The 19,920-nt window shown below is 33.4% G+C and overlaps 1 protein-coding gene and 1 long non-coding RNA gene across 5 annotated transcripts in view; both read right to left on the bottom strand.

Annotated features, from left to right (window-relative positions):
* LOC126898962 (uncharacterized) overlaps window positions 1-19,920 on the bottom strand; it is a 180,102-nt gene that overhangs the window by 19,977 nt on the left and 140,205 nt on the right. The gene's annotated exons all lie outside the window — the stretch shown is intronic.
* LOC126898915 (CD109 antigen-like) overlaps window positions 15,074-19,920 on the bottom strand; it is a 61,567-nt gene continuing 56,720 nt past the window's right edge. For 2 of the 3 annotated variants that reach the window (XM_050673298.1, XM_050673297.1), the window contains 14 exons: window positions 19,529-19,769; window positions 18,640-18,757; window positions 18,352-18,535; window positions 18,108-18,268; window positions 17,861-17,999; window positions 17,682-17,800; window positions 17,367-17,506; window positions 16,904-17,301; window positions 16,626-16,828; window positions 16,402-16,554; window positions 16,133-16,308; window positions 15,913-16,075; window positions 15,676-15,778; window positions 15,074-15,575 (listed from right to left, as the gene is read on the bottom strand). In XM_050673298.1, the coding sequence (XP_050529255.1) occupies window positions 15,370-15,575; window positions 15,676-15,778; window positions 15,913-16,075; window positions 16,133-16,308; window positions 16,402-16,554; window positions 16,626-16,828; window positions 16,904-17,301; window positions 17,367-17,506; window positions 17,682-17,800; window positions 17,861-17,999; window positions 18,108-18,268; window positions 18,352-18,535; window positions 18,640-18,757; window positions 19,529-19,769 (2,504 nt within the window). In that variant the 3' untranslated portion in view covers window positions 15,074-15,369. The remainder of the gene's footprint in view (window positions 15,576-15,675; window positions 15,779-15,912; window positions 16,076-16,132; window positions 16,309-16,401; window positions 16,555-16,625; window positions 16,829-16,903; window positions 17,302-17,366; window positions 17,507-17,681; window positions 17,801-17,860; window positions 18,000-18,107; window positions 18,269-18,351; window positions 18,536-18,639; window positions 18,758-19,528; window positions 19,770-19,920) is intronic. The other variant, XM_050673300.1, reaches the window with a different exon arrangement.

Below are 19,920 nucleotides of genomic sequence, written 5' to 3'. Positions count from 1 at the left end.
GAATTTTTTTCAATTTTTAAGGGTAATGTCTTCAACTAGATACGATTTGTGATCTTTTGACGTATTTTTGAAACAAATTGGTCCTGTGAGAGCTGAGAAAAAGTGGCAACAGACATAAAAAAAAAAAAAAACACATCATAGTAAAATTAATACCTTCTCCGCTTCGCATCGAAGCTAAAAGAAAAAGTTACTAGGAAATTATTACTATTACTTTTATTTAAGTTATCTATTACCATAGAAATGCAAAAAAATATTGAGCTTTTCTGATCAATTTACAATAAATAGTAACTATAAAACTTCCTAACTGCATATTAATCTAAACGATACAATTTTTTTAATTGTCATAAAATTTTCTATTTAATGATGTATTGACATCAAACTTGCCAATTGAGCTAAAAGTTATGGTAAAATAAATAATTTTTTTTTATTATAAACATTTACAACAATCAACTTTAAAAGATTAAAAAAATAGGTTAAATATGTCATTTTCCTTATTTTTAACATATTAATAACCAAAATCAGTATTAATTTAAAACAATTTTTTTTGTTCTTAATTATTTTTTTTTATATGTAAATACTATTTTTTAATAATATTAAAACTTAAAAGTGATAGAAATAGTCTAATTGCACATTTGAAACACATTGCGAAATGTTGATTTAGAATATTATATTTTTGTTTCTGATGAAAGTTCCTTGTGGTACAATGTATAAAACTTATAACTTTGTTAACTATTAAACTTTATCAAAAATGACCAAATCAGTATAATTTTTTTTTTATATAGATGCATGTCTTTATCTATCATTTGGTTTTTTTTCATAAATCTAACCCTTTACCTGCCCACTAGAGAGATTCAAAATAATAATTTTTTTTTTTTAGTTAAAGTAAATCATTAAAATTAATTCAGTTCTGGATATTTCAATAGTAGAATCTTTTTAAATACCAAAAATTACTTAGAAATGACTACTATGATTTCTATCTATGTGTTCTAATACGATAAAAATGCAAAAAGTAATGAGTTTTTCTTATAAATATACTGTAGATAGTAATTATAAAATTTCCTGACTGCATATTAATCTTAAAAATAACATTGTTTTAATTCTCATCAAATTTTCTATTTAATGATTTATTCTAGTCAACGAAGGAGTAATTTTGGCGAATAACAAAAAAAAATCCAACCAATTTTTTTTTTTTTTAAGTAGGAAATTGGTGGATTATTCCAAAAGCAACATCAACTCTTATTTCTTTAATTATATCCTGATTAGTAGTTCTTTGATTTTAAAATATAATATATGAATAAATACTAATTATAATTATTAAATTTAGTATGAAATTGATATTTAATATTGTAATTTAAACGGAGAAATTATAAAAATAATAAAGAAGTTATATTTTGCTTTACTTTTACGTGTATAAAAATTTAAAGGGCTTGATACAATAATTTTCAATAAAAACTGTTTGTTACTATAAAAAAATGCACTGGACTACAAGGAACTTTCATCAGAAGCAAAAATATACTTTTCTAAATCAACTTTTCGCGTTGTTTTCAAATCTGCAAGTAGACTATTTCTATCACTTCTAATTTTTTATATTATTACTAATTATATATATAAAATAATAATTAAAAGAAAAAAAAATTTGTTTTCAAATTATTACTGATTTGATTTTTAATATGTTAAAAATAATCAGTCCAAATTTTCAATTTTAACCTATTTTTTTGGTTCTTTAAAGTTGATGAAAAATTTTTGATAAAGATTTATGAAAGTTTATAGTAAAATAAATTGAATATATTACCATAACTTTTAGCTCAATTACAAGTTTAAAATTGACATCTAGGCCAGTCAACAAAGGAAAAATTGCGGAAAAAATTTTGTTTTTTTAAAAGTTGAATTAAAATATGTATAATGACATACTAATAGTCCTCATTGATTGGAATTGAGCTTTTTTTTTTACAGCCTCGCAAAAGTTAAAAAATATGAGCATTTTGTATTTTCTCAAAAAATATTTAACTTACAAAAAAAAGTTTCGTACAAAAGTTGTTTAAAAGACAATTATAAACAAAAAAATTATCTTATATTTTTTCATTTAAACAAATATTTTTCGAGTTACATTACATTTAATATGAGTAATAAAATTTATATTCCATTTTTTTCATTTTACGGTTACTTTTTATCATGTTATACTTACATTAGACACAATGTTATAAATGCATATGTGTGTATGTGTGAGTTTATTTATTTATTGTATCATTAAAGTGTAGTGTATATTAAGATACAAGCGATAGAGTAGGTAATTGATTTGACGCTATATTGTTTAAACCCAACTAAACGCTAAATTGTACATTCCCAAACAATAATCATATTATGTCAATTGCCACCGGAATTCTGGTAATCTTTTTCTTTTTCTTTGTCTTTGCCTTAATCCCAACTACTTGGGGTCGGCCACCCTTATCCTAAGCTTCTACTTGACACGATCTCCCACATCTTCTACGCTCACATCAGCTGTCCTCAAATCGCATTCAATAGCATTCCTCCATATCTTTTTTGGTCTTCCTCTACCTCTTCTTCCTTCAACATTCATTTCTACAACTGTTCTTACGGCTTCTGATTGTTCTCTCCTCATAACATGACTAAACCATCTAAGTCTATTTTCTCTCATCTTATCCACGATTGATGCTACTCCTATACTTCCTCTTATATGCTCATTTCTTATCCTATCTTCTCTAGTCACTCATCTATCTAAGCATTCTCATTTCTGCTACACCCATTCTCTGCTCTACTTTCTTATCAACCGCCTAACACTATGAACCACACATCATAGCTGGCCTCACAATTTCATACTAAATTTAAAAAGCATAATTAGTATTTATTCATATGTTATATTTTAAAATCAAAGAACTACTAATCAGGATATAATTAAAGAAATAAGAGTTAATGTAGCTTTTGGAATAATCCACCAATTTCTCTAAATGAAACACTATCTACAGATTTGCATCGAAGCGTTTCTTATGATAGTGATTTTAATCACTGTCAGATATCATCTATACTTGTCCCATCTATGCCTCGTCCACACTGTGCCTCGACCCCACTGTGCTACCGTTTTTTAAGATGCTCATGATTGATAAGCATTACTTTTATGTTGTTTACTACTCATTTTTACATCCTTTAAACATTTTTTATTTGATATTAATATTTCAATCATAAAAATTTTATAAATGCATGTATTTTCTCTAAAATTAAACAAATATGTTAAGGCTTATTAAATGATGAAGTAAACTGGTTTATACACTCGGCGAACAAAATTTAAATATTAATACAAATTTCATACATTCTTATAGTATTAAATTTTATATTTCTATCAACTGATGACTTCATAAAAACTTTAAAATTAAAATTATTCCTTACTTATTAGTTATATAGTAATAACTTTTTCGTAAAATCTTACACACCTGAAATCTCTATATTGAAAAATAACATATATAAAATGTAATATTAAAATGAATATTGCATTTTAAATATATTATTTTTCTATCCATGGTTTTTTATTTTCGAATAAGAAGAAGACAAAAGTTTTTGCTTTTAAATCGATCAGAATATTTTTCATTATTTTGGAGTAATATAAATGTGCATTCAAAATAAAAATAATGAAATAATTTTATGCTTATAGACTTGTACCACCATTGATAGTTATTAATACTGAACAGAAGATTACTACACTAAACAAATTATTTTCAAAACGTTATTTTACGAAGCCTTTTATGAATGTTAATATTGTTTTAGAAAATAATGAAAAATTAGATGCGAGTATATTACTCAAAACTGAAGTGAATTATGCAAACTTAAAGAAAAATGAAAAATATTTTGAACAATTACTAAGGTGTAGATATGCCGAAATACTTAAAAAATATGAACGTTTGATAATCAACATAATCAAGTCATGTAGAGATGAACAATTTATAAGTACTAATAATATATTTAATAAACAGTATGTAAAATGCATAAATGAACTGCGCAATTCGGTATCGTTGTCTGTTAATATGCTAAAATCTTTATTATCTGCTTTGACAATACTAAAAAAATCATATATTTGGGAGTATTCTAAATATACCCATAATTGCCTTCATATAACAGCAGTTATTATAACAGAATTATTTTATGACTTAAGAGCTCTAAATATTGGTCCCTATAAAAATACTAAAACCTTGAATGAAGAAGAAGCAAATATGTATTTTTACCAATTATCCGAGACTACCCAGAAATTAAGAAATAGTTTAAAGAGTGAAGTGGGTGGTGGTCGCTTCAAATCTCGTTGCAAACTTTTAGAGCATTATAAAAATAATTTAACAAAAAGTTCATTCTTTAATTTAAAAACTTCATTGAAATATGATGGTCCAGTTTATAAACTTATTTGCTTACATATGAATATATTTTGTAAACAAATTATCAAAACTGATTATGAAAATCTAGGCTTCAAAGATTTAATATAATTTTTTTGTATATACTTCTTTTATTTTTTGTAATTTATTTCTCAACTTATAACAAATATTATGGTGTTAATTATGTTAATGATTATAGATTCTATGGTATGGAGCCCTATGGCCTCTTATTTATCACTTTATTAATATTTAGAGAAATTCGAAAGTTTTCATCCAATTATAAGTTACTATTACTTGTCAGTCGCTTAATTTTGGTTAGTGCTTACTGAAATCATAATACAGGGTCCGTTCAATAAGTATCGGGACTAGTTCGCTATAGCTTCAACGGAGCCATGGTAGGGAAGTCCACCATCACTCAATAGCACTTTAGTTCAGTCACCTGTGGGCAAGCGTTGAGACAGGAGATGGATATTTGTGACGTCTGATTTTTGTGGTGTCGTTACGCCAGCAAAGATCGCACAGTCGAGCAACGCTACGCTGTGAAATTTTGCCTCAAACTCGGCAATTCGCGCCGTAAACCTTTGAACACATTAAACAGGCTTATGCGGATGATATCTTAAACCGCATGTGGCGGCCGAATGTTCTAGAACGTTCGACCGCCGCCGCCTCTAGAAGATTCTTCGGCGGTCGATTGTTCTGGAACATTCTACCGCCTATATAAGAAGTGGGACCGTTGCTCCTAGTTATCAATCATCAAACCACAGTGTCCAGTGATCAGTCATCAGTTATCATTTTCATAAATTGTTCATTTTGTTCGTTGTTCATTGTTTATAGTTAATCAGTTTAAATTATTATTTGTTATACTGTAAATTTACTGTTGTAATAAAGCATATTTCCCACAATTGGTGACCTCGACGTGATCTGAAGAAACGCTCAACACCCGGATTCTGAAGCCACTATCAAAATGGAAAACGTCAACACCAACGCCGTCGCCAACGCCAACGTGAACGCAATAGGTGTCCGCATCCCGCCATTCAACCCAGAGGACCCTACATTGTGGTTTGCCGTCGTGGAGCGAAGCTTCGGGGTATCCAAGATCGTCCAAGAGGATACCAAATTCGGCTACATCATCGGTGCACTCGACCAAAAATACCAAACCGAGGTCCGCGACATCATTCTCAACCCGCCAGCAGCCGAGCCTTACACACATCTGAAAAAAGAGCTGATCAAACGGCTGAGCACCTCTCAGGAACGGAAAACACTACAGCTGTTGGAGAAGGAAACTCTGGGCGATCGCAAGCCCTCACAATTTTTAAGGTATTTAAGTGACCTTGCAGGTACATCTGTTCCGGACTCGATGCTGAAGACCATCTGGATCAGCCGACTTCCACAAGCGATGCAGGTGGCCCTGGCTGCTCAGAGGGACGCCGAGCTAGAAAAATTGTCGGAGCTGGCCGATGTGATAGCTGACGCGACTCTCCCTCATCCGCAAATCGCTGAGGCCGTCAGCTTAGCCAGCATTAACGCACAAATCGACGCGTTGCTCAACGTTAAAATGGCCCAGCTGACGTTCACTCTGCGGGAAGAAATATCAGCACTCGCCCAACGCAACACTCCTCGCAGAGGTCGGAACCGATCCTTTCATCGCGGCCAGTCACGCTCACGCTCGTCATCCCGTTCCCACTCTTCACGTCAATCCGAGAAGGAATACTGCTGGTACCATCACACATATGGAAGGGAAGCGAAGAAATGCAGCCAACCTTGCCAATTCAACCAGGGAAACGAGAAGGGCAGTCATTAAACGCGGCAACAGATGACAAGAGCCCGAAAACAAGCCGCCTCTTCATAACCGACACCAACTCCCAACTCCGATTCTTGATCGACACAGGTGCTGACGTATGTGTTTTTCCTCGCTCACGCACTGCAACTCGCACCCTTCGATCTTCATACACACTCAGCGCTGCAAACGGCTCAGACATCGCCACCTACGGAGGAATCAACCTAACCTTGAACCTCGGTCTACGGCGAGAATTTCCCTGGCGCTTCATCATCGCAGATGTGTCGAAACCTATACTCGGGGCGGACTTTCTACAACATTATGGACTCCTTGTTGACCTGCGACACCGGCGCCTTGTCGACCCAAACACCACGATTTCCTCACCAGGCACGCCTGCGGCTGAATGTGAGGTGCCACAAATCAAGGTGCTCAACGGCGAGTCGCGTTACCACCAGTTACTAAAAAAATACCCTGGTCTGACGCGACCTAGCGGCCTGCCAACCGAGGTGAAGCACAACACGGTCCATCACATTCGCACCACTCCAGGGCAGCCTGTTTCATGCAAACCCAGGCGACTTGCACCAAATAAGTACGCCATCGCCAAGAAGGAGTTCGAGACCATGGTGAAGATGGGTGTTGCTCGACCTTCCGACAGCAGCTGGTCCTCGGCGCTTCACCTAGCGCACAAAAGGGACGACGAATGGCGACCCTGTGGCGACTACAGGTCTTTGAACGCACGGACCATTCCAGACCGGTATCCAATTCCGCACATCGAAGATTTCTCCCAACGGCTCGCGCGGAAGAAGATCTTTTCGAAAATTGATCTGGTACGCGCCTACCATCAGATCCCTGTGGCAGCCGACGACATCAAGAAAACTGCCATTACAACACCATTCGGCCTTTTCGAATTTCCACTGATGAGTTTTGGACTTCGAAACGCAGCCCAAACCTTCCAGCGTTTTCTCGACGAAGTTCTGAGGGATCTTGACTTCGTATACGTCTACATAGACGACATCATGATAGCCTCCGAGACGGAAGAAGAACACGAAGAACATCTCCGCCTAGTCTTCGAGCGACTCGAAAAATACGGCCTCGTGATAAACGTCACTAAAAGCGTTTTCGGGGTAGACGAGATCGAGTTTCTAGGTTACACCGTCAACTCCACGGGTGTCAAACCGCCAGTATCGAAAGTCCAGGACATCAGCAACTACAAGCAGCCACAAACCGTCAAGTCCCTACGTAGGTTCCTAGGCATGATTAATTTCTACAGGCGATTTCTTTCCAATGCTGCCGATCTCCAAGCACCTCTGCACACCTACTTGCAAGGGAAAGACGCCAAAGGACAGAAACCGATTCCATGGACTCCTGACGGCATCCAAGCCTTCGAAAACTGCAAGAAAGCTCTGGCTACCGCGACTCTCCTGTCGCATCCGGATCCAAAACTACCCTTGGGACTCTTCACCGACGCATCGGATCTCACAATTGGCGCAGTTCTACAACAACTCACCGACCAAGGATGGCAACCACTAGCATTCTTCTCACGCAAGTTACAACCAGCCCAAACCAAGTACAGCGCTTTTGACAGAGAACTTCTCGCCATCTACCAGTCGATTCGTCAATTTCGGCATCATCTCGAAGGTCGAAGTTTCACGGTTTTCACAGACCAGAAACCTTTGACTTTTGCCTTCCGCCAGAAACCTGAAAAATGTTCACCACGTCAATTCCGTTACTTGGATTTCATTGGCCAGTTCACCACAGACATCCGCCATATTTCTGGAAAAGACAACGTCGTCGCTGATGCAATGTCCCGGATAGACGCTGTTTCAGAGGGTATCAACTTCGACGATCTTGCTCAGGCCCAGCAAAACGACGAAGAACTCCATCGTCTCCTGAAATCCAACTCACCCTTGAAGTTGAAACAAATATGTATCCCTGGAACATCAAAAATGCTTTTCTGCGATTTGTCCACAGATAAAGCACGCCCGTTTGTCACTCACTCCTTCCGCAAGCAGGTATTTAAATCCCTGCACGGATTATCACATCCTGGGTCACGTGCAACAGTCAAACTCATCGCTGAAAGATTCGTCTGGCCTTCAATCAATAAGGACGTTAGAACTTGGACCCGAGAATGTATCCCTTGCCAACGAAGCAAAGTGCACAGGCATGTCCACGCACCACTTGGCGAATTCCAACTCGCAAGTTCCCGCTTTGAACACATCAACGTCGATATCGTCGGTCCACTTCCCTTCAACCAAGGCTACCGCTACCTAATGACCTGCATCGATCGTTTCTCCAGATGGCCAGAAGCCTACCCTTTAGAAGACATCACGGCAGACACCGTTTCGAAGGTCATCTTCAGGGAGTGGATTTCACGATTTGGTGTCCCAGAACGGTTAACAACCGACCAAGGCCGACAGTTTGATGGTGAGCTTTATAATGCGCTCCTTAAGCTTATCGGTTCAAAACACATAAGAACGACCGCTCGACACCCTCAATCCAATGGCATCATCGAACGCTTCCATCGGCAACTCAAATCAGCCCTACGCTGCCACGAAAGCGTAGACTGGGTCGAACGTGTACCCATCGTCCTAATGGGCATCCGAGCTGCATGGAAAGAAGACCTTCAGGCAACCTCAGCAGAGCTGGTTTTCGGAGAATCCATACGTCTGCCAGGAGAGTTCGTGAACCCGAAACAAACGACAGGAGACTCCGACCCAGCTGTCTACGTCAACCGCCTTCGCCGACACTTCAACGAGCTGAAGCCTCAACCAACTTCATGGCATGGAGATAAGCCAACTTTCATTTTTAAAGATTTGGCCTCATCATCCCACGTTCTGGCCTACCGCAATGCACCTAAAGGTCCGCTGGAGAACCCCTACGAAGGTCCATTCCCAGTCATATCACGGCACCCTCGCTATTACGTCATCAAAATACGTAACCGAGAAGTAGCTGTATCGTTTGATCGACTGAAACCAGCATACGTGACCAGGGACAGCCCCGATGACCTACAAGGGCACGAAGATCGACCACAAGACCAGCAACCAGAAAACCAGCAACCAGCCGACGACTCATTTCCAGAGGACAGTCACTCCGACAACAACCGTACAACACGTTCAGGAAGAAGAGTGCGCTTCACACAGTTTTATCAAGCGGGATAGAAACAGTTTACTCATTGAATCGTAATTTCATTACTGGAAGGGGGGTGATGTGGCGGCCGAATGTTCTAGAACGTTCGACCGCCGCCGCCTCTAGAAGATTCTTCGGCGGTCGATTGTTCTGGAACATTCTACCGCCTATATAAGAAGTGGGACCGTTGCTCCTAGTTATCAATCATCAAACCACAGTGTCCAGTGATCAGTCATCAGTTATCATTTTCATAAATTGTTCATTTTGTTCGTTGTTCATTGTTTATAGTTAATCAGTTTAAATTATTATTTGTTATACTGTAAATTTACTGTTGTAATAAAGCATATTTCCCACACGCACAACAATTTTTGAATGACACAAAATGTTTCAGGAAGGCCGGGAGCTCGTCGAAGACGAACACCACGTCAGACATCCGACAACCGCTCGAACCGATATTCAGGTGGCTTAAGTGAAAATAGTTATACTCTGACAGGTGTTTAACCATCGTTATTATCAGTGACGATACCGGTCTTTCAGTCGGAATCGTCCACTCCATTGTAACAGGGGATCTTGCGATGAGAAAAGTGTGCGCTGTGCCATGGTGCGATTGTTGTGCGGCAGCTGCAGGCGAAAATCGGCGTGGCAACGTTACCTCACCCTCTTCCCCATACAACCAAGACCTGGCTCCAACTGACTTTTTCTTATTTCCGAGAATGATTAGGGAGTTCAAAGGACATCGGTTTGACTCCATCGAGATTGTTCAAGCGGCGGCGACAAAGGAAACCGACTTCCAGCGGGCTTTCGACAATTTGCAGACGCGCCGAACTAAGTGTATCGATGTAGGAGGAATGTATTTGATATTATTAAATAATAGTAATGATACTTGCAATAAATTTTGATTATTGTAACTAGTCCCGATACTTACTTATTAAACGGACCCTGTATTGTCAAATTTATTTTGATTGTTCGTGAATGTGCTATTGATTGGCAATAATAATTTATTTATTATAATCAGTTTATAATGGTATTATTACCTCACAATTGAAAGGTTTTTGCATACTTCGTTTGAGTCAGTTATATGAACTCATAAGTTTTTATGAATTTTTAGCTCTATTAATGGATCTGCCTAAATATCTTAAATAAATTAGTTCAAAACTTTTAAAAATCACATTAAATAATTGTAACCGACTAAACAGTATTACGCAAAAGGCTTTCTATTGCATGAACGTATTATGGTCATATACTAGTTGTAATCGATCATCAGTCATTAATTGGTAATGTAAATAAATTTAACAAAGTTGTTATGAGATTTTGGATAAATATCCTAGGCTATTTAATAGTAATTTAAATTTGGTTTTAGACTTTTGAATCATTCTATATTACAATTGATTATAATTTTTTTAAATTACATACATTGTATACACTTGATGAATTAGCGTAAACGTAAATAAATGGGTTTATAATATAAAATGAGAATACATTTTTTTTCTCGTTTTGAACTTTTAAATTGTTAATGATATATTAAGATTACGGGTTTTGGTATTTATAGAATTATTACTAGATTAATCGGATGTCGAGCCAATTTGGATTCAAAGCCTTGGAAAAATGTTCTAAACATTTTTGTATATTTCAAATATGGTTTACAATTTTTAAGAATTATTATTTTCATCGCTTGTAATAATTGATCTAACGCCTTGCTTTTAAACAACTTCTATACAAGGTGATTATTTTATTTAATCACTTATTTAATGGCAAAATTAAAATAATATTAGTTCTTTTCAGCTTTGTATTGAGCTAAAAAAAATATTGGTTTTACCATAATGTGATTTTTCTTTTGTTTCTCCATGAAAATTTTGTTTATTTATGTGTCAAAATAATAAAATTTTAATATATTTGACTTGCAAGTGATAAAAATTAGAAAAAACTATCAATTTCAGAAATTTAAAAAATATCTCAAAATTATGTTCCCATAAAATTTTACTTTCAAATAATATTTTATTTGCATTTCATAACTTTTTTTAAAACTTTGTTCCTAATAATACATTTATAAATCTATTATCTATATCTAGTCTCTGTAACTATGCCGCTTCCCTACTATGTGGTGTGCCTATTGTATTGGTATTTTTATATTTACGTGTACTTGTATTTGTAATTTTTCAAATAATTATCTTCATTTAAACATTTATACTCTTGTTAATTCGATTTTAAATAGAAAAGTTTTAATTCGGTTGGGTTTTACAATATTTAAAAAGTGTTTCCTTTAAGATTTATTTTATATGTATTCTATTGTATGGATAGATTGAATGATCAAAATGGTTTAGGAAATTTGTTTAAATTGGTATAAATTAAAACATGCGTCTATCATATTTAATCACAGAACTAAGTAATGAATAAAATAAAAAATTAAAACATATATTCGTCGAGGAACTATGGTGGACTTTCAATGGCGCACAATTAACGCGTAGGCAGTATATTTGTCATGGTGGGTAAGCAAGAGTATAGGTAACCAAATCGCTAGAGATCGGCTGTCACACGAAATTATGTACTCAACGGTGCCTGTGACAACTAGTTCACTAGGTTTTTATTAAAGATGCTCTCTACCAAACACATTGAATAAAATTAAATTTATTTTAATCAACCATGATAATATATAAAAAAAATTATTATCTATTAATTTAGCTTTTAAGATTTACTTTTAAAATTTCCTGGGAACTTATAATTCATTTATAAAATTTTAAACAAATACTGTTTTACACAAGCCTATACGGATGACTTGGCTATAATAGTGATGGGTATATTTGGGTACACTATCATAGACTTAGCACAACACTAAAAAAAGACTAAACACTATAGATATATGTTGTAGTAAGTATGATCTATCTGTTAATCCAAATAAAGCAAAGTTAGTTATATTCACTAGGAGGAGAACAGAACTAGATAGTTGTGGCATGCTTATTCTAAATGGACAAGAAATTAGTTTGACATCAGAAGTAAAATACTTAGGTATTATCTTAGATAGTAAGCTAAAATGGAAATCACATGTTGAGTCAAGAGACAAAAATAAACAATGACTACATTGTGGAATCTCTCAGCAGAGCCTTGAGAAAGACTTGGGGTCTTAAACCAAAAGTAATTTATTGGATGTACACTTCAGTAACTAAACCTAAGGTCTTGTATGGTGCCCTGGTCTGGTGGATCAGAACAGCACTCGTTACAGCCAAGAAAGAACTTAGTCGCATACAAAGAATGGCTTCTATAGCCATCACTGGAGCATTAAGAACAACACCAATAATTTCATTAGAGGCACTAATCGGATTACTTCCTCTGCATCTAAAGATTAAAGCTGACGCCAAAGCCACAGCATTAAGAGTCCACAACTTTGGTATTTTGACTGCAGAAAGCGACACAGCAGAACACGGTAAAATATTAAGAGAGTTAGACCAGGGTATTTTGAAATATTTCATTGGACTATATCAAACCGATTCTTAAGAATACTATTTCATACAAGGTCGAAATCACTACGCTTAGAATGGAATAATAAACACCTGACTGAGAAAGGAGGATTTGTAATATATACAGATGGATCCAAAAAATCATTAAAGGTAGGTACTAGCATTTGAGGTCTAAATTTTCGAATGAATGTTAGCATGTCAATGGGAACACAATAGTCATATTAATAATTGTTATATTATATTATAACTGTTATTTATAATATTTTGCCCCCAGGATAAGGTACAAAATCCATGGTTCTCCGGTTCTATTTTATAGTAAAGAAATGTATTTTAATTATCACTATTATTAAACATTTAAATTTTTTAATATGTAAGTATAATTATTTTTTGTAGTAAAGAATCAGTAGAAGTATTGAAGAGGAGAAAAATTAACATTTGTGTGGAGGAAACTAAGCGGAAGGCAGAGAAATCAAGGGAAATAGGTGAGGGTTACAAAATAATATACTTAGGTAAGTGTAGTACAAAGAATGGTGTAGGGATAATAATGGTTGAGAAGATGAAAAGTAATGAAGTAGAAGTTGCTAGGAAAAGTGACAGAATTGTAGTCGTAAAATCGGTATTCAAGGAAAAAGTGATAAATGTAATAAGTGCTTATACATCACAAGTAGTATGTGATGAAATAGATAAGGAAGTGTTCTGAAGAGAGATGGATGAAGTGACAAAAGGAGTACCTGGCAATGGAGATGTATTGATAGGTGGAGATATGAATGAATATTTAGGTAATAAGAGGAGAGGATATGAAAGAGTACACGGAGGGTATAGTTTTAGTGGGAAGAATGACACTAGAGAAAGAATCCTGGTTTTATCAGTATCGTATGATCTTGCTGTGATTAATACTTATTTTAGAAAAAAAGAAGAATATTATATAACTTATAAAAGTGGGAGTAATAGATCACAGATTGATTATTTTATGTGGAAGAGAGAGCGTAAAGCGAGTAAAATATTGTAAAGTTATACCAGGCAAGAGTGTAACTAAACAACATAGACTGATGGCAATGAAGTTGTGGTATATCGGGAAGAGAATATACAAAAACAGTAAGAACACAGGAAAAAAATCGAAGATCTGGTGGTGAAAATTGTAAGTGGAAAATGATAAAGATTTTGTAAAGATGGTAAAAGAGAAGACTGTGTGAAATGTCGAGGGAGACATAAATGATGTGTGGAATAGATTTGCTAGTTGTGTAAAGAATACTGCAAAGGAGATTGTTGGTGAGAGTAGGAGTAGAATGCCAGGAAACAAGAAAAAATGGTGGTGGGATGAGGACGTTCAAAAAAAGAAAGTAAGAAAAAGTAATTCAAAGTATGGCAAAAGAACAAAAGGAGAGAAGATTGGATGGAGTATAAATGCTTAAGCAAAGAAGCCAAGTGTTCCCAACAAGAATACTCACCTATTGCTGAATACCTTAATCTTCCCTCACTTGCTGATAACCAAAAGGCCCTAGGTACTAAATTCTTAAAAAATTTACTTGATGATAAAGTTGACTCTTCATCTCTTTTAGCGCTAATTAATTTTAAAATTCCCCAAAAATATCCAGAAATCACGCTTCCTTCTACTTATCAGTCTTCTAATTATATTTATAATTAGCTAATTAAACGTTCAATGAAAAATGTCAATGAAGACCCCTGTTTTTATTTCAATTAAACATTTATTTTATATACTTTAGTTTAAATTTTTGTTTTTTCTTAATGTTTATTATTTTTTTATACTGTTTTTTTTAGTTTCATTTTCTGTGACTATATTTTTGTATAATAAGGGTCAATCCCGTTGAATAAATAAATAAATAAATAAATATAAGTACTGATTTTATTTATTATTTACAAACAAAAATATTATTCTGATAGAAATATTTATAAAATAATACTTAATTAGATATTTTCTACAAAGTTATTAAATTATTATGATGTTAATTTTGATAGTATTTACAATATTTCTGTACTTCAGTCTTTGTTAAATAAAAATCTTACATATTTTTATTGCATGATATGAAGTAGGTATTATCAAAGAAGAAATTGGAAAACAATGCATTAAGCTAAAGTAATTGTAAATTACTCTAAAGTAATTCTAGATTGCATATAGAAAATCATAGATTTTGAACTATTACTGTAATTTTTGTATCATAAATAACAATTTAATAAATAAATGATAAAATAAAATAACTTTTAACATTTAAAATTATATCGATTCACAAAAGTTTGATTAAATTTATAGTTTAGTAAGAAATCAAATATAAAAGTAATTTATGTATTCATAGTATTCAGAAATGTTTTACTTAAATAATTCAATATTTTTGTTTCCTTAAAAATAATTCAATAAGTTAACTGTATAAAAATTTAATTCCAATTATAATAAAACTTAGAATTATAATATACATTGCATGTCAATGCGAATAGTAAATAAAAGTGTTGAATGACATGACAATTTTATACTTAATAAAAGAACAAAATAGGATTTATAATTGTTAGTTGGTAGATTTACTAACGATTTTTGTATTCTATAATACGTAGTATCTAAGAATATTTTAATACGCTAAACGTAAACTATATAAATAAAGTTACAAACACAATTTAAGAAAGAGGAATATTATAAGTGTCGTGCTAGCAAAATTGTAATAAAAGCTAAAACTACAGTAAATTTACTGCAGGACACTGAGCTACTACGTCCATTTCCATTACTATCGTTGGATCTAAAACCTGTATCAGTACCGCAAACTTTACTGCAATCTGAGTCTTCACAAATATCACACGGAGTAGCGACTCGTGGTTCATAGAAAACTCGAGCACGTCTCGCTAAAAAAATTATTATAGAATTATTATTGAATGCATAAAAGACATTTGACTATAATGACATATTGTGAAATATAAATTATGTTAATAGTTTAAAACTCACATTGATCGTAATAGTCATATACAGTTACAGGAACAGGCTTTTGTTTAGCGACTTTATGAGTTCTAAAAGCAGAAATTGTTGGACAATATTCTTGAGCCATCATCTATAATTAAAATTATAATATATAAATATAATAATAATATATTTTTCATAAAACAAAATAATCTTAAGCATTACACATTAAAAATTTTGTGTAAAAGTGGTAATTAATAAATATTAATTAAATATCATGTTTACCTTGTCAAAATATAGCATGACCATAGTGTCGCCTTCTTTAGTCTCGACACGTTTTACATTATTGGACAATATCAAACTGGGTAATGCGTCATTGTCTACTGTGTATCCTGAAGGTAAAGTTACTTCCATTACAGCCATATTGCTGTCATTACCTCCTCGATATCTGAAGAACAAAATGTATTATTAGGTCTGTGTAATTTAATAAATTATTACAACATACCCAGAGCAGATTGATAGTTGTAAATGGTTGGCGTCAGAGTTTTTATCAACTTGAGGATCTAATGAGAATAATGGCCATTTTCCAGTTACATTAACATTATATTTATAAGATACCTTAACAATGGCAAAACCAGAGCCGGTTGCTGTAATGTTAACCATACGTGTGCGTTTTGGAAGCTATGAGTTAATAAAGAAATAAGAAGTCATATATTAATAAATTTTGAAGGTGTTTTATTTAAATTAAAAATCACAGTAACAAACAATGCTTACTTCAATTTGTTGTAACGTCATAGCGTTATCTTTTGTGACTTTGAGCTCAGATTGTCCATTCTTTAAATAGTTGAATATAGCTGTCAATTTCATGGCGCCAGGTGACATCTTTTCAGCCATCTGTGAGAGGGCGTATAATGTAATAACGGTATCCTATATTGAAGCCAAAAAATGTTAGCTATAGCATAAAAAGTATAATAAAATAGTAAATCATTTTTCAGTACTTGACTAGAAGCAAATCCTCCTTGGTCGTTTTGCTGTGAAACAAGCCAGTGTAAAATTGGTAGAGCATCTTCAACTAATCCTCTTTGTAAGTAAGTTAATAGAGCGTAGGCGGTCATTTCAACATCGACGGAGTTTGGTTCTTCAATCCATGGATTTTTTTTATCTGTTGGTCTTTCCATACGTTTCCACCATTTCTTTTCATCTGTGTGTTATTTAAATTTGTTGAGATTTTTTTTCTGTACAAAAATTTAATTGTAACCTTTTCTTTAAAACTCACCCAGTGTATTAGCTTTTAATTCAAGTAAGTTAAATGCTATGTTTTTCTCCGGGTGTTGGGCTAAGTGAAGAGCGTATGAGCAAATAGCTAAAGCATAGGGATCTTCTACTCCTGGTAAGTTTCTCACTAAGTAATCGATAGCTTTATTGATAGTGTTCCTGAATAAAGGAGTTGCCTTTTGGTTTTCCAAAAATGCAATGAGTGTATAAGCTGTAAGAGCTAATCCTTTGGCTGATCCCCCTTGCATAGCACTGTGGCTTACTTTCCCTACTTCAGGAAAACTACCATTGCTTGCTTGGTTGTTAGCTAACCATTGCAAACCGTCTATAATAATTTTTTCTTCAATGGGTATGTAAGGCATTGCTTGTCTAAAAGACTTAACAACATACGCAGTCAACCTTTAAGATAAATTAGCAATTATTATTTTTGTTCGATGTAGTAAATTGATATTTTTAAATTTTACCAAGTGCTTCCATTGGCATCACTCATTCCAAAAGCACTGAATGAACCGTCTGTTCTACGATATGTTAATTCTTGTTGATATCCTGTTTCCATGTATCTCAAAGATTTTGCTTCTACTGCCTCAGTAAGTTGACGAGTGTTCTATATATAAAAAGAAAAATTAATATATACAGAAAAGTATTAAAAAATACTAATTATTTTATTTATGTTAGTCATTTTCACAAAGTTTACTTTTATAAAATAAAATGTTTAAAAATATGAATAATTTTTATAATCTTGAACTAATTATATAATGTATGAATTAGTATGTGCTCACCTTCAAGTAATCTAAGATAACTATATTGGGTACGAAGTTTAACATGTTTTGTTCTCCACAACCAAAGGGCATTTTTATCAAAGAAGCTAGATTCATAGTACTAGGGCCCAAAATATCACCTATATATATGAAATATTTTTAACTTTATTATTTCTACGAGTATATTTTTAAAAGCTTACCAACAGCGCCAATTTCAATATATTCTGAATCAGGTACTATGTTTGTGGGAATATCAAGTGTGATATTTTTTGCAAAAGTTGAATCTTTTCTGAGATCAACGAAGAAAGCTTTGTTTTTATAAATAGTTTCTCCTTCGGGCTAAAAATTAAAAACGTTAATTTACTTAATTCTATCTTGGAAATAGTAATTTGTTAGAAGTTTATAAAGTTGATATTAATTTAGTAGTTATTAAATTATAATGTTTACCTTAACCAAGAGCTTTTTATCAATTGCATCACCTGCTAATTTACTAGTTGCTGTTATCTTAAGACTTATAGATCCTAAATCTTTAGCTTTGATCAAGAATGAAGTAGGACTTCCAGTTCCAGCTTTAATTGACAATGTCTTTCGTTGATAGAGTTCCAGTTCTACAATATTTTATACATTTAATTTTTAACACCAGTATAAATAAAATATTGTAAACTACAAAGTGGCATTTAAAAAAACTCACTTGAATCTTTAATTTCATTTGAATAATCTGCAAATTCGAACTGGCCAATATTTTCTAAAGTCACGTCCGCAGTTACATCTTTGTTGAGATAATTAAATACTACTACGGGTATGGCAACTACTTCACCTCTTCTAACCGAATAAGGTAAATCGACTGATATAAAAAACGGTCTGAACACTCTCAGCTGTACAAAAATTAATACATATTTTATAATTTAAAATGTATTATTTTGAAAATTAATGAAACTAAATGGTTTATAAAACTAGATAAAAAGATAAAAAACTAAACCTTTTTGGGAGCGTTAAGAAGACCGAGTCCATAAAGGGAATCGATTGAGAATGCCTGTATAACCCAAGAGGTAATAGTGTCTGGTACTGTAGATTTCATAGATGCACGTCCATCTTGCCTATAATTTATAATTTAAATAGTAATAAATATCCCAAAATGGTTATATTGCTTTTATTAACATGAAATAATACAAAGAAATAAGCTAAAAATTTTCCATTTGTGAGGCTCTAAAAATGTTCAAATATTTCAATTAATGTAGTTCGTGGTTTAAAACTATCTAAATAAGATAATATCCGTAGATATTTAGAAGTGTGGTGAACCATTTTTGAATTTGACCAAAGCGAGTTTAAAATAATTATTCGTACACAATTTGTAACTGATTAGTAAGATTATGTGGTGCATCAAACTAATACATTTCATATGAAATTCAATTCGGACTTTGAACAACAGTTTTTTCAATAAAAAAAGTTGTATACAGATATTTAAACTATTTTTCTATTATTTTATAAAAATAATGCATTAAAGCAAATATATAAAGCGTAACAAATTGAAATTTAAAGTCGAAAATGTATAGCTCTTCAGAAAGTGTAAAGCGTGCATGATAAACTATAAGTCAAATGTGAGGAACAAAAGATGACAATTATCAATTCAATATTTTTAAGATGTAGTCATAATTATATTGTAATATGTAGTAAATTGAAAAAATTGATTGCTTTTAATTTTAAATTTAACTTGTGTAACATTTTTTAAGCACATAACTATGTTATGTGTCTTTTAAGGTAAAAATCTTACGACATTTGACTTTTATTTTAAAATGAAATTTATGCGTTTAAAAGAACAGCAAAAAAAAAATATATATATTGCACTTAGCCGTTAGGTATGTCCATACCATGTGGATAGATTAGCAAATAGCCAAGTATCTTGGAGACTGTGTCTTAAGTGCACACGGGGTTTGTTCCATACGGGAGCTGGTATGCGAGAAAACGCATAAGGACCAGCCAAGGGTGGTCGAGAGCCTGGCCTGACGACGATGGCCGGGCCAATATCGGGCTTCAATACCGGTTGGCCCGGCAACGGGATAGGTCTGTTGATGGGCCGTGGTTCAGCTAATAAGCTTTTGCCGATCGGCTCTGTTTAACATGAAACATTAACAACAACACATGATAAGAAAGTTTAGATTAACCGTCATTTCAAAAGGATATCAGTAAAATACAAAGGAAATGCAAAGGATACATTAACGGGTTACAAAATAAACACTTAAAAAAAAAAAAAAAAAAAAAA

This window comes from Daktulosphaira vitifoliae, unplaced genomic scaffold (genome assembly GCF_025091365.1).
Source record: "Daktulosphaira vitifoliae isolate Bord-2020 unplaced genomic scaffold, ASM2509136v1 Scaffold_2, whole genome shotgun sequence".
NCBI classification, from domain to species: Eukaryota; Metazoa; Arthropoda; class Insecta; order Hemiptera; family Phylloxeridae; genus Daktulosphaira; species Daktulosphaira vitifoliae.
The sequence above is the reverse complement of the archived record's forward strand: the minus strand, read 5'-3'. Positions and strand labels throughout refer to the sequence as shown.